General features: G+C 39.4%; 1 protein-coding gene across 6 annotated transcripts in view; it reads left to right on the top strand.

Annotated features, from left to right (window-relative positions):
• The window catches only part of ANKRD28 (ankyrin repeat domain 28), a 135623-nt gene that overhangs the window by 38662 nt on the left and 82513 nt on the right, over positions 1 to 14448 (top strand). For 3 of the 6 annotated variants that reach the window (XM_060180846.1, XM_060180844.1, XM_060180848.1), the window contains one exon: positions 4733 to 4816. In XM_060180846.1, coding sequence (XP_060036829.1) covers positions 4803 to 4816 — 14 coding nt within the window. In that variant the 5' untranslated portion in view covers positions 4733 to 4802. Of the gene's footprint in view, positions 1 to 1963; positions 2065 to 2120; positions 3613 to 4732; positions 4817 to 14448 lie in introns of those variants that run through there. The other 3 variants (XM_060180849.1, XM_007529791.3, XM_060180847.1) reach the window with 3 other exon arrangements.

Below are 14448 nucleotides of genomic sequence, written 5' to 3'. Positions count from 1 at the left end.
GGTTGGTTATTTAATGGTTTTTGTTCTTAAATGCTGGCATTCTTCTATTGATAGTACCTGTGTCATATTGTTTGTTTTTTAATGTTTTGGTGACCTGGAAGAAATATGCAGGAGCCCACTTAATAATTTGTTTGAGGATTTTATTAAAGAGCTTATTTCTTCGTTACCTAAGCTTTTTGCAGCAGGCTATTTGTCTTTAAAGATCACTTTTAACATCTAGTATTAGGAGTCAGCACGTGTGTGTGTGTGTGTGCGCGCGCGCACACGTGTGCTATTAGGGCATCTTACTAATGTGTACAATTTTTAGATAAAATAACTTCTGGGTGGTTTTTCCTCTCTCCTGTAGGAATGTTACACGGTTATTGTGAGTTTTAAATGAGAGAATGTCAGCCATCTAGTGCATCGTAAATATTTAAAAGTAACATGGTCTTTAAAACAAAAAATGCTTCGACCTGCAAGGCAGCTCACCTGAGGGGGCTCTTCCTTGGCAGCGCACATCACCCGGGCTGCCGCCCTCCTCCTGCCACACGACACTGGGAGAGCTTCTGTGCTACAGTCTTTCCCTAAAAATAAAATAAATAAAATAAAATATTAGTTTAAAGTAAAGTGATGAGGGTGGGATGTCGATTTTCTTTGTTTTGTTTTTTTGCCTCCAGGGTTAGTGGTGGGGCTCTCACTGGAGGCTTTTTTCCTTTGTTTTTGTTGCTGTTTTTATTGGGGCTGCTGCTGTTGTTGGATAGGACAGAAAGAAATTGAGAGATGAAGGGAAGATAGAAAGGCAGAGAGAAAGATTGTTAAGCAACCCCCCTGCAGGTGAGGAGCTTGAACCGAGATCCCTGCGCTGGTCCTTGAATTTCACACTATGTGCTCTACCACCCGGCCCCCTTCTTTGTCATTTTTCTGTGGGAGCAGTAACCCCATCTATAGAGAAGGGGGCAACTATTAAATGGCTGCTTTGCACACTTATTTGTAGTTTTGGCAAAAATAATTTTACTGGGAAGGGTGATTCTTTACTTTGTGTTGCCTCTTTGGCATACAGAGAGTTAACAGGATTTAAATCAGATGTTTTATGTGACTTAGTGGTTTAACATTGATCTACAAAATTACAACAGGTACAATTCTACACTGTTCCCAACACCAGAGTTCTGTGTATGAATTCTTAATTACAAACATTATTTGATTAATTAAATTCAGAGACCAGGGTGTTGTCAGTAAATGTTAATTTCTTGTGTTTAAATTTCTTTGCAATCTTGAAAATAACACACATTGGGGGTCGGGCGGTGGCGCAGTGGGTTAAGCGCATGTGGCGCAAAGCGCAGGGACCGGCGTGTAAGGATCCCGGTTGGAGCCCCCGGCTCCCCACCTGCAGGGGAGTCGCTTCACAGGCGGTAAAGCAGGTCTGCAGGTGTCTGTCTTTCTCTCCTCCTCTCTGTCTTCCCCTCCTCTCTCCATTTCTCTCTGTCCTATCCAACAACGAATTGCATCAACAAGGGCAATAATAATAACCACAACGAAGCTACAACAAGGGCAACAAAAGGGGGAAAAAAATGGCCTCCAGGAGCGGTGGATTCATGATGCAGGCACCGAGCCCAGCAATAACCCTGGGGGGAAAAAAAAAAAAAGAAAGAAAATAACACACATTGTAGATTTTAAATAATCTTGATGAAAAATAAGGGCAAACCCTGGTTCATGACTTTTGCATTTTCGTATAGTATTTCTCCTTCATTTCTAGTTCTTTCAAGAATTTACTGCAGACATTCTTATCCAACCTGCCCTTACAGGGTTAAACATTTGCTATATTGTAACATACGAAAACAGTTAAGCTGTTTGGAATTGTTTACTTGCTAAAACCAGTGTTAGTCAGCAGAGGCAGTACACCAGATTTCCTTGTGGCTTTTAGTGGAAAATGTTAAAAGCGCACTCATTTTTCAGTTAAAGAATTTCAGTTTGATCTGGATTAGTCACAGAACTGGCATGAACCTTCTGATTGTGAAGGCTGTCCAAATGCTCTATTTTTTCTTCTGTTAGAGGAAGTTACATCCTGAGCAGTAGCTGGGCTCTCTGGTAAGTGTAACATGTGAGCATTACTAGGCATTTCATCCTGCAGTTCTGCAGTCTTTGCTCTTCAGACTGTGGCTCAGGCTTCTGTGCGGCCGATCCTGAGGTTCTGTGGGTGTTTTTAAGGGTCTCTTATTTGGAGGTGGAAGCGCTATTTTGCAAGGTCATCTGAAGAACAGGAAAAGCACCCGAAATCTACTGAAAAGATAACTGTAGCGGTTGTCTGGGTGTAAGGAAACTATATTGGCACAGAGGCAGTTGACTGGATAAAGTAGTTGGCTCAGAGAAGATTTTGCAAAGCCTGCTGTTTTCTCCTTGAATGAAGACTGTTTAATGGAAGCTCTATTCGTGTGGAGGTCAGAGGAAACATTGGAATGATAAACTACTGGGGTGTTTTCCTTCTTTTTTCCAAGTGAAAAGCCTGAAGCAGTAACTTGAGCTCAAATTGAGCCTTTTAATTCCTTCTCAGCCTATTCTACTGGGACTCTCCCCTCACCATTTCTGCCTGGTGTCTGTGCCCTTTTGCTGGAGCAGCTGCAGACTACTGCCTGCTGGAGAAAGAATGAACGGGCTGCCTCGCTTGTGCTCTCCATGGGAATAAAGCTATCTGTGTTCCTATTACATGGGAGATCTGGATTCGTCAAGCTGTATTCTAGTACCAAGAGTCCCGTTGTCTCTTCTGGTCTGATTCATCGCATGTAAATGTACTGCAGCTTTGCTATTAATGCAGAGTGTTTTTTGTTGTTTTTTTTTTTTTTTCCTTAAACACAGAATTGTCAACCTCTGAGCTTCATTTTAAGAATTTGTGCTGAGCTTTAGATTTTTTTTTTCTTTTTTCTGGATAGTATCTACAACAAAGCAGAAGAAATGAAGGCAAATTACAAGTGGAAACAGAATAGTGAGGTTTTTATTTCTTATTTTCAGTTATAAGCAAGCCAGCCAGCTATTGGTAACTCTGTGACCTTGCAGGCAAGAGTGTACAGTATAGCTGTAGTCAGTCATCTCTGTCACAGGAGTTGTTTCTCATTCCATTGTGCGCCGTGTAGTGTTGTAATTCAAAACAACGATCTTTTTATGCAAGTAAATTTCTGTGAAACAGAGCAATATGACTATTTTGGAAGGGGGAGATATTTTTAAATGAGCTTATACTGGACTCAGTTTTGCTTACTGCTATGCTGATGGGAAATTTCTTTTTTTAAGTGTTGTGGTAGCCCAACAGAATATAGTAGAATTTTGTTGTTTTTAGGAAATTGAAGTTATGTGGTCATAATTTTAAATTTAAGTTTTTATGATAGTACTTATTTGAAAAAAAAAGCACAGCTGTGCTGCTCAGATGATGATTCTAAGTGTTGTACAGAAGAGGAGGAAAAACTGCTTGTGCTCTTCCAACTCTGAGTTTTAGCACATAGCTCGAGCTCTAGTATTTTAAAAGTGCGAATGAGTCGAGTGTGTATTGTTGTGTTGGAGGAGATAGAAGATGAACCTCCTGAATTCGTTTCTAAATTGCCACAGGAAAGTAAAGCCCTACATTCTCCACCTCTGGGAACTGTGTTGGTAAGATATGAGAGTTTATGTGTTTTCTGTTTTTCTGTGTTATACTGAATTATTATGGTAAATTTTATTTTGAAATACAGACATGTTTGTTTACACTTTCATAAAAATAAAAAACCCAACCAAAGCTGTGTAGGTGTATAAACATGATACGTTACTACCTAAAAATGCACCACTAGTACTACTTTTTGCTTTTTCGTATGCTGAGCTACCATTTCAGACCTTACTATCTCACATTCTCTTAAAAATACTTTTGAAATAATTTTAAGAATGGTAGCTATAGCAACCACGTTTCTGTTTTTATTTTGTGGTTTTAAAAACTGATGTAAGGAAGTCTGAAGAGCTCTGTGTTTTAGAAAAGGTTGACTGCCAGAAACACTGAAGTAGTAGCCTTTACTAAATTCTACATGTTAAAATGTAAGGGTTTTGTATGAAAAAGAATCAGGCTTCATTCTTAATTTTTTTTTTTAATGTTGTTGTCACTTGGCTTCTAGTTTGACTAATCTTTGAGACCATATCAGGGGTGCCATGTTGTTAAGAAATTGTTATATTTAGAAATGCATGTGTTTACTGCTTCGTGTTATTCAGGCATTCAGTATTTTTCAGTGTTTAAACATTCCTAATTTTCATGAACTGCCAGATCTTCTCTCTTTAGATTTATCTCTTTGTACATGTAAAGCTGACTCACGTAAGCTATTCCTATGTCCCAGACCAAACTTTTCACGGAGATTGCCTTTATGGGCCTTAGTGTGGGCTAGGAATGCTTTGACAGCACTTACTGCTCACAGATAGATGTTGAGGTGCCACGCTTGTATTTGAAAGATACTTGCATTTCACGGCTTATATAAATAAGAAGCTCGCACATCTAAGTGAATCTGATTGTTTACTATACTACCTAGTTTTGATCATACTGAATTGTTTTAATTAGGTTTGCTTTCCCTCTCCCTAGTAGGATTTCTATGCTTGTATACGATGTGGTTTTATGAAACTTCGGTTAATATAAAAAAACAAAACTAAATAATTATTGTTAGATGGAAGAAATATATTGATTTAAAAGATACATAGAAATGACTGGAGTCATCCATGTAGTATGGTTAATTTATCTATTACTCTTGTATTTTAGCCATCACTGGTGCAAGCTATATTTAATGGAGATCCTGATGAAGTTCGAGCACTAATATTTAAGAAAGAAGATGTTAACTTTCAGGTAAACCAGTTCATTCACTGTTTAGAGACATTAATCTTTAAACCTGCTTCTAAATACTTTTATGCAGTTGGAATTTTCCTTTAAAAAATTTTTTTTAACAGTAGTCGGGCAGTAGCGCAGCAGGTTAAGTGCATGTAGTGCAAAGCGCAAGGACTGGTTAGGATCCCGGTTCAAGCGCACGTGGAGCAAAGCCCAGGCACCAGCGTTAAGGATCCTGGTTCAAACCCCCGGCTCCCCACCTGCAGGGGGGTCGCTTCCCAGGCGGTGAAGCAGGTCTGCAGGTGTCTCTCTGTCTCTCTATCTCCCCCTTCTCTTTCAGTTTCTCTCTGTATCCAATAACAACAAGAAAATAATAGACTTAAAAAATCTAACATAATTCTGTTAACAGTTGTTTTAAATGAAATAAAGGTCTTAGTGCAAAAGGACATGACATATACTAAGGGTAGTAACTAAGAAGAAAACTAGGAGCCAGAAATGTTCATGAAATTAATTTGCACTCTACTGTGCCATTCACTTATAGCCACATTGGTAACATTTGCCACACATGCTTTCTTTCTCATCTTTATACAGACTTTATATGTGTACATATAGTATGTAATAATTTCCTGAATCCAGTTTGAAAGTAAATTGCAGAATTATGAGACTTTCTTCTTAATAGTTTGGTGTTCACTTCAAATGAGGGTTCTTTTGTATAAACTTGAAATAAGACATTTCTGTTGAGTCTATATCTACTTTGATTCTAATATCAGATTTGCTTGTAATCATGGTAAGAATTATATGCAAAGAGTCATTCATTTGAGCTTCTCAGTAGAGAATATTTTTAAAATCTCTTAAAGATAGTGGTAGAGTCAACATTTTAGGACTGACATGAGGTACAGTTTTGGAAAGACAAGTATAATCATTGATTTCTACTGCATATTTCTCCTACATAATTCAGCCCTTTTACTGTGTCAGGGTGTCAGAATAAAGTTGCTATAGAAACACCAAAACAGATGACCTAGAAACCACAGTACTTCTTAGAAAACCATAAACCATTAGCTCGTCTTAAACTCTTATTTCTTTTCTTTTTACAATGCTATTATAACCACTTAATGTTAAATAAATAGGGAAAATATTTTTTTTTATTGTATTATCCAGCTAGTTTTAAATCTTTAACTAAAATTGTTCATCTTAACATCTGGTAGCAATCAGAATTCTAACATTGTTTTTTCTTGGACCAGGTCGCTCAGCAGTAGAGTGTCAGCCTTGCATGTTTGAGGCCCTGGGCTCAATCTCATGCATTGCTTCAAGAGGGGGAGTAATAGTCTAGTGTAATTCTTCTCTATCCTGCCTCAATCTTCAATAGAAATAAAATTAATTTTAAATGCGTTTTTCTTAGGCCTCACAAAGTGAATTGCTTTTAAGTTTGGATTTAATTTAGAATGTTAGTTAGGAATTTCTTTAAAATAAAGTTCCTGTTCATTTTACCTAATTAGAGCATCCTGGACTCTTATTTTTCTTCGAACAGATAATACTTTATAGGTGTACAAATTATGAAAAGGAGAAAAACAGCTTTGTGTTGTGTTCAGTGATAGGTTTTTGCTCTTTTTCCCTTTTTATAATCTTTATTTATTTTCCCTTTTGTTGCCCTTGTTTTTTTTTACTGTTGTTGTATTTATTGTTGTTATTGATGTCGTCATTGTTAGATAGGACAGTGAGAAATGGAGAGAGAAGGGGAAGACAGAGAGGGGGAGAGAAAGATAGACGCCTGCAGACCTGCTTCACCGCCTGTGAAGCAGCCCCCCCTGCAGGTGGGAGCCAGGGGCTCCAACTGAGATCCTTCCACTGGTCCTTGCCCTTTGCACCACGTGCGCTTAATCCGCTGTGCTACCGCCCAGCTCCCTCTTTTTCCCTTTTATTATAAGACTCTTAATATTATGGTGATTAGAAAGTTTGGACTAAAATTCTGTTTACCAGTTAATTACTTCATATTACAGAGGTTCGTTATAGTTAGTGCTGCATTTCTGTTATATTGGCGAAATCATCCTAATATAAAAATGAGAGCCATTTTGAGTATCAGTTCATTCTACTATGATGTCCTTGGGAGTTATTGTGTATATGTAACTAGTGTGAAATTCCTAAATTTTGCAATTTTTTCCTATTTTTTATTAGTGATTTAATATTGATGTACAAAAGTATGGGGTAACAGGCATAATTCCGCACCATTCCTACCACCAGAGTTCTCTGTCCTCATTCCCTCCATTGGAAACTGCAGTAGTTCTCACAAGGCCACAGATATGGATTGACTTTTTTTTTAACCAGAGCACTGCTCATCTTTGACTTATGGTGGTGCAGGGGATTGAACCTGGGGCTTGACGACGGTCGACTTATATTTCTGTAACTTATCTATAGGTGGGGAGGGAGCTGGGGGCTCAAACAAGGATCCTTGCTCAAGTCCTTAAGCTTCAGTGGGGTCCTTGTGCTTCATACTATGTGTGCACCACTGCTCTGGCCCCTACAGGGGGACCTTTTGAGAATAATGCTTTGATAGTCTCTGAGTTGTAGCTTTTTAAGAAAAAATTTTATAGGCCAGCAAGATAACTCACCTGTGTGTGTGCTTTGTCCTGTCCTTGACCCATGTTCAAGCCCATCCTCCACTTCCCAGTGCTATGGAATCTTTCCTTCTTCTTCATTCTGCGAGAGTTGTCCCAGAATCCTTGAAACTCTTGATAGTATCAGCTAAATTTTTTATTGCTTTTAAGTATTATCTTCTCTGACAATACTTTTGAGAGTATTGTCACAGTTTTAAGATTGGTTAAATCTCCAGTCATTCTAATTCATAAGATGGTTTTTAAAATCCATTTTTGGTATCTTTGGTAAAGAATCACAAAGGTGTTTTTTTTGTTTTGTTTTTTTGTTTTTTGTTTTTTTTGGTTTTTTTGCCTCCAGGGTTATTGCTGGGGCTCCTGGAGGCCATTTTTCCCATTATGGTGCTGCTGCTGCTGTTGTTCTTGTTTTCATTGCTGATGTTGTTGTTGTTGGATAGGACCGAGAAATCAAGAGATGAGAGGAAGACAAGAGTGCCGGAGCGAGCAAGCCCCAGCCCCAGCGAAAGTAACTTAAGAGTCTGTGGAGGAAAGGGGGGAGTCGGTGAGATGAATGAGCGCCAGCTGCTTTAGGTGCAGGAGTGAAGCATCTCTGCAGAGCTTTATTTTAAACACTTTTTGCCAGGATATAGTTGACATCACGTAAGATTGTTTTCAGTAACATCAAAGATACAGATGACATCATGTATAATTGTTTTCAGTAACATCAGGAATAACCTTTAAAAAACATTATTGTTATTATTATTATTATTATGGGTATGTGTTCTTTAAAAAGTTCCCTAGGTCCGGGGCATCCTAATCTTCCCTAGAAAGTCTTGTGGGTCTAGGGTAGCCTAGATCTACTCTTGAAAGTTTCCTTGGTCTCAAGTAGTCTAAAGTTTCCCTTGAAAGTTCTCTTGAAATGACCATCTGTGTTTTGACCATCTCCCTGTTCTGACCTTCTGTATGAATAAACGTTTTTCCCTGGAGCTAAACCTAAGAGCTTTCCTTCTTAACCCACTCTTGGGTGGGTCTAACTAGATCATACACCAAGTTTGTTGTAATATAGTAAGCTGCCCACCTAAAGAAATCTTCTGCTGTAGAGTAAGCACAAACCATGGGGGCTCTCTTCTGGTTAACCTTTGCATATATGAAAGTGCACTAACTTTTAGCTATAGGAAAGTTTACTAACTTGTACCCATATATCCTAACATGAGCTATTTAACTACACAACCTCTATATTCATCATGGATGAATAAGTAGAAGCAGGGGGTCCGTGGGTGAGGGTCAGCAATAGGGCCTCTTTATATCTAGATGGAGACCACAGTCTGCCACTCATGCTACAGGCCACCCATAGTTCTGGTTTTTGGTCCGAGTCCAACTAATTGAGAAGCTGTAATGGTGACAAATAGCTCTTTTTCTGAAAGCCTCCCAATGGCTACAGCAGCTTCAGCTCTTAGGCCATTTTTAGTCTTGTTATACTCACTGTCATAATTGTTGTCACAATGTACTTTCCCCCAAGGACCTCTTTTTATTGTCCCCAGGCATTATGTGTGCATATCCATATAGGTCTTTATCAGTGTAAGGAAAAATAGCTTCAGTTTAGTCTTAGGACTCCCCGCTTTGCAGTTAGCCCTAGCCTGCTGGGGATGTGCCCTACAGCAGGCCTGACTTGCCTCCGCCATTGTCCTCAGGTAATATTTGTAGCTTTTCATTAGCCAAGAAGTCTTCAAATTATCAATGTAAGGAAAAAATAGCTTCAGTTTAGTCTTAAGACTCCCCGCTTTGCGGTTAGCCCTAGCCTGCTGGGGATGTGCCATATAGCAGGCCTGACATTGCTTCTGCCAACAGAGGGAGAGAAAAGATAGACACCTGCAGACCTGCTTCACTACCTGTGAAGCAACCTCCTGCAAGTGGGGAGTAAGGGGACTCTAGCTGGGATCCTTAAGATAGTCCTTGTGCTTTGCACTGTGTGCGATTAACCCGCTGCATTGCTGTGCTGCTGCCCGACACCCCCCCCCCCCCCACACACACACACACACAAAGTTTTAAGAGGAGTATAGATAGAAAACTCAAATTGTTTTGTCATCTAGCATTCATTACCTTTTTACTTTTTTCTCTTTTTCTATTTTTATTTGACAGGACAGAGAGAAATGGAGAGGGATGGGGAGATAGAGAGGGATGGAGAAAGACACCTGCAGACCTGTTTCACTGCTTATGAAATGTTCCCCCTACAGGTGGGGAGTAGGCCCTGGAACCCCAGGTCCTTGTGTGTGCTTGTGTGGTAAGCAGGGTACGCCAATACACAGCCCCAACAGTGAGGATTTTTCTAAAACTTTAAGCAAGTATTTGAGACTAACATTGAACATTTTGAAACTTAATGTTTCTGACATTATTATAAATATTTGGAGTGGTTTTAAGATTTTATATTTCTTTCTTTGGTGGGAAATAATCATCATGCTATTTTAGATTCATTTCCTCAACCACGTCATGAATTTTTCAATACCGTGGGCCACTAAATAGCATCTTTCCAATCATGCTATTTTACTTGGACCACAAATAATTGACTACTTGACTCAATACAGGTTTATTGCTTGTATAATTCAATCTGGAGCAAGATAATCTGGAGTTAAGTCAGAATTATGGGTGACTTTCTTTACGAGACTCCTGGGTTGCATCTTATGGTGAAGACAGGAAAGCTCTGTTGTGTACTCATGATATAAATACATTTATAGTGGATAAGGGCCTCTCCCCAAACTTCTTTTAAGAAATCAAGCAAGGGAGTCGGGCGGTGGCACAGCGGGTTAAGTGCACGTGGCGCAAATCGCCAGGAACTGCGTAAGGATCCCAGTTCAAGCCCCCGGCTCCCCACCTGCAGGGGAGTCTCTTCACAAGCAGTGAAGCAGGTCTGCAGGTGTCTGTCTTTCTCTCCTCCTCTCTGTCTTCCCCTCCTCTCTCCATTTCTCTCTGTCCTATCCAACAACAACGACATTAATAACCACAACAATGTTAAAACAACAAGGGCAACAAAAAGAAAATAAATAAATAAAAAACTTAATTAAAAAAAGAAATCAAGCAAAACCATCTTTTCCAGAATTCCCACAAACCTTACTCGGAGCTCCCATTGATTAACATACAAGCCCACTTTAAACCAACCCATCAGCAATAGTAGAATGGTAATTGATTTTGTGTGTGTGTATAATCATTGTTCATCTCTTTGTTTTTTTTCCCTGGGACAAGAATAGAAATTTTTTTTTTTTTATAGGAAGCGAAAAAAGGGGAACTTGTCACTTGAATAGGTAATACAGTAGAAGTTATTTTAGAGAAGATTTTTATTGCCTAACAACAGTTGAAATAACAAATGGGGCAATTAAAAGTCATTTTGCTGTGGAAGAAGATTGTATGCCAAAAAATTGAAACTTATTTAAAAGAAAACGAATTTAAAGACAGAATGGAGTGGGGCGGGGTGGGGTAAAGAACACTTGGAAAATAAGTTTAAAGACTCAAGTATTCTTACCATACTGGCCTTATATTAGTAACTGTGCTACTATAGAAAACTCATTTAGGGGCCAGGTAGTGGTGCACCTGGTTGATCACACCCAGGGTTCAAGCCCCCAGTCCCCACCTGCAGGGGGAAAGCTTTGCGAGTGGTAAAGCATGTTGCATGTTTCTGTCTCCCCCTACCTTCTCAATTTCTGGCTGTCTCTATCCCATGAATAAATATAATTTTTAAAAATCTCATTTAACTCCTTCAGAACTCATTTTTCTTTTGTCATTAAATCTGTGGGGTTACAGACTAGAGAGAGAAGGTGCATAGTGCTTATGCAACTGGTTTTCTTGCCTGAAACTCAGTGGTATCAGGTCTGGTCCCCAGCACCACCACAAGCCAAAGCTAAGTAGTGTTCTGTTAAGAAAAGGAGGTGGGGTCGGGGGGAGACCTGATGTACATTGGCATTGCACAACATAGGTTTGAGCCTGGCCACCACTATATTGAAAGAAAGTCCATTTCTGTGGCCTGTCTCTGCCTTGCTCTCTGTCTTTACCGAGAGAGAGAGAGAGGCAGGCAGGCAAGCAGACGTGTGGGGTTGCATAACAGCCATCTGGGTGTTTCCTCACCCCAAATCTCAGATGCTCTAGACATTCTAGATTACCTTGATGACTGGCTTTCTACCAGAAGCTTCCATTTATATTTTCTGGATTTATGTAGCCAAACTATCAGTAATAATAATAGTAATAGTGATAATGTGTTCTCCTCAATGTTTGCTAGATCTTAATGCTATATGTGTAGCCCAAATAATTAAATCTGATGGAAAAGTCATGACTTCAAAAAGTGAGTAGGTTGACTTGTCTGTCCCACTAGTAGACAGCAACACAGTTCAGAGAAGCTGAGCCTCTATAGAAGCAGTGAGAGTAGACGCATGAGAACTTGACCCCTGTCAGATTAGGAGATTTCAAGAGCAGATTGGGGGCCAGAAGAGAATTTCCCTGGGTGTCTGTTTTGTCATGCACGTGGCCCAGGTGGGAGTCCAGACCCCCATGCGCCAGGGCAAGATTTGGTGCTGTAGTAGCTTTCTCTGTCTGTCTGGATCTGGAAAAGTAATTTTAGAGCATTGAAGACCTGGTACAACAAAAATCAGAGGAAAATATTTCTTATTTAACAAAACAGTACCTTAAAGCAATATTCTTTAAAAAAGGTGTGTGTGTGGGGGGTTTCTCTCCTAAAAGGTCAGTGCTTCATGAGCCTCTACCTTCTATATCATAATTTATTCTATTTTTTATATTTATTTTCCCTTTTGTTGCCCTTGTTTTTTTTTAATTGCTGTTACAGTTTGTTGTTGTTGTTGTTGTTATTGGTATCGTCGTTGTTAGGACAGAGAGAAATGGAGAGAAGAGAAGACAGAGGAGGAGAGAAAGATAGACAGACACCTGTAGACCTGCTTCACCGCCTGTGCAGCGACTCCCCTGCCGGGGCTCGAACCGGGATCCTTATGCTGGTCTTTGTGCTTTGCGCTACATGTGCTTAACCCGCTGTGCTACTGCCCCACCCCTGGGCTTTTTGTCTTTTTTTTTTTTTTTTAATGTAACCTTATGTATTATACTTGTTTGTTCTGAGTTTATATGTATTTTGTCATTCCAAATATTTTAGGATTGGTTTTGCCAGAGTAGCTCCAAATCCATAGTGTGTCTCCCAGCACAGATACGCCCATAGAACAATCCACACAAGAGGATTGTTAGTGTTTATTATTGTAATGCTGGTACTAATACAAAGTAGTGAACCCTAATTTCCCAGAATTTATATGGTTCCCACCCACCCTCATTTCTCACCGTATTCCCTAGTCTTTTCTGGAAGTTTTTGTAAGAAGTGCTCTCATCTTGAATAATTTTTTTTTCCTTTGGTGGCCAGATGTCAATGTCAGTACACCAGGCTGTCAACATCCTGAGCTCTTAAAGCCTCTTCACCTAGGTTATGTGCACTCTGGCTACTTACACAATACCAGAGCCCTGAACCTTCTAGCACCTCCACATTCATGTACCCAGCGTTTAGCTGGCCTCCTATCACAGGGCGCACGATGGAAAAAGAAAAGAAAAGAAAAGAAAGCCAGGCTTCCACCCCAAGAGAGAATTCTCAAACCTATAAACACCGTGTTTCCTCTTGTCAGTACTTCTAGATTCCCACTTTTAGTTTTTTTCAAATTCTGTTCATGTTTAGGTTTCCACCAAGATTTATAAATGGATATATGTTTTATACACTGTGACTAAGTGACCGCCGTGGTGGTTTGTCCACAAAGAAGGTATTTTTGTCACTAAAGCCAGCTTTTTCAGTGCTTGGAATTTTAGTGTACTATCCTCATATTTTTTATTTTATCACTGTATATACACTGTATACACCCAGCTTCCTTTTTTTAAATCTAGTTTATTTTGGGAAGCAGTTTAAATTAATATAGAAATTAAAAATCCTTAATTATTGCCACAAAGTTCTATATTGTGTTTCATAATGTAATTGAACTCATCCTCTTTTTAGAAGACATTCGTTAATTGGCAAAGAGGGCCTTTTTCGAAGCAAACACAAATTGTTTCTGTCAACAGACAGAAACTTTAGAATGTTTGTATCTGTTAGGGATTATTAAATGTAGTCAACTTCCTGAATCTCCTTTAACTTCTTTGAAGCAGTTTCTTGTTTGTTTGTTTTTTATATATTTTAAAAAATTTATTTCTTACTGTCTTAATTTATTGGATAGAGACAGCCAGAAATCCAGAGGGAATGGGGAGAGAGAGAGAGAGAGAGAGAGTCCTGCAGCCCTACTTCACCACTTGTGAAGCTTTCCCCCTGCAGATGGGAACCAGGGACTTGAACCTGGGTCCTTACATACTAATTTGTGTGCACTTAACCAGGTGCACCACCACCTGGCCCCTGTTTGAAGCTGTTTCCATTGGTGTTAGCTAAATAGTGTTCTCACTTTTATAGATAATTTTTTAGTCTTTATTTATTTATTTTGAATAGAGACAGAGAGAAATTATGATGGGGAGGTGGAAATAGTGTGGAGGAGAGACACCTGTAAACCTGCTTCACCACTCATGAAGCTTTCCCCCTGCAAGTGGGGACCAGGGGCTTGAACTTGGGTCCTTACATACTATAATGTGTGTGCACTTAACCAGGCACGCCACCACCTGGCCCCAGTGTTCTCATTTTTATAGAAATCCGTATCCTTACTGAAATACTAAAAAATAGTGCTGTGGCCAAGCTTGCATGCTGTGTGCCCACCCAGGCTCAACACTGCATCTTCCCAGCCCACGGTGCGACCTGTGGTCTGACTACTCAAACAGTCTCTTCTTGGTGTTCTTTTCTAATTCTGCCACCTAAGTCCTCCTTAAGCAATGTATTATAATTTGCATATTTTTAAGTAAATGAATCAGACAACAGGTATTCTTTGGGGTCTCCATTTCTTTTGTTTGGTACCATTTTGCTTTAAAATTTTACCTGTGGTAAAGATTTTTTTATAGATCTCCACAGTTTCTCTGCATTACATGTGTAATTGGGTTATTTCCAGCTTTTTTCTTGTTATGAAC

The sequence above is a fragment of the Erinaceus europaeus genome, chromosome 21, assembly GCF_950295315.1.
Source record: "Erinaceus europaeus chromosome 21, mEriEur2.1, whole genome shotgun sequence".
Lineage (NCBI taxonomy): Eukaryota > Metazoa > Chordata > Mammalia > Eulipotyphla > Erinaceidae > Erinaceus > Erinaceus europaeus.
The sequence above is the reverse complement of the archived record's forward strand: the minus strand, read 5'-3'. Positions and strand labels throughout refer to the sequence as shown.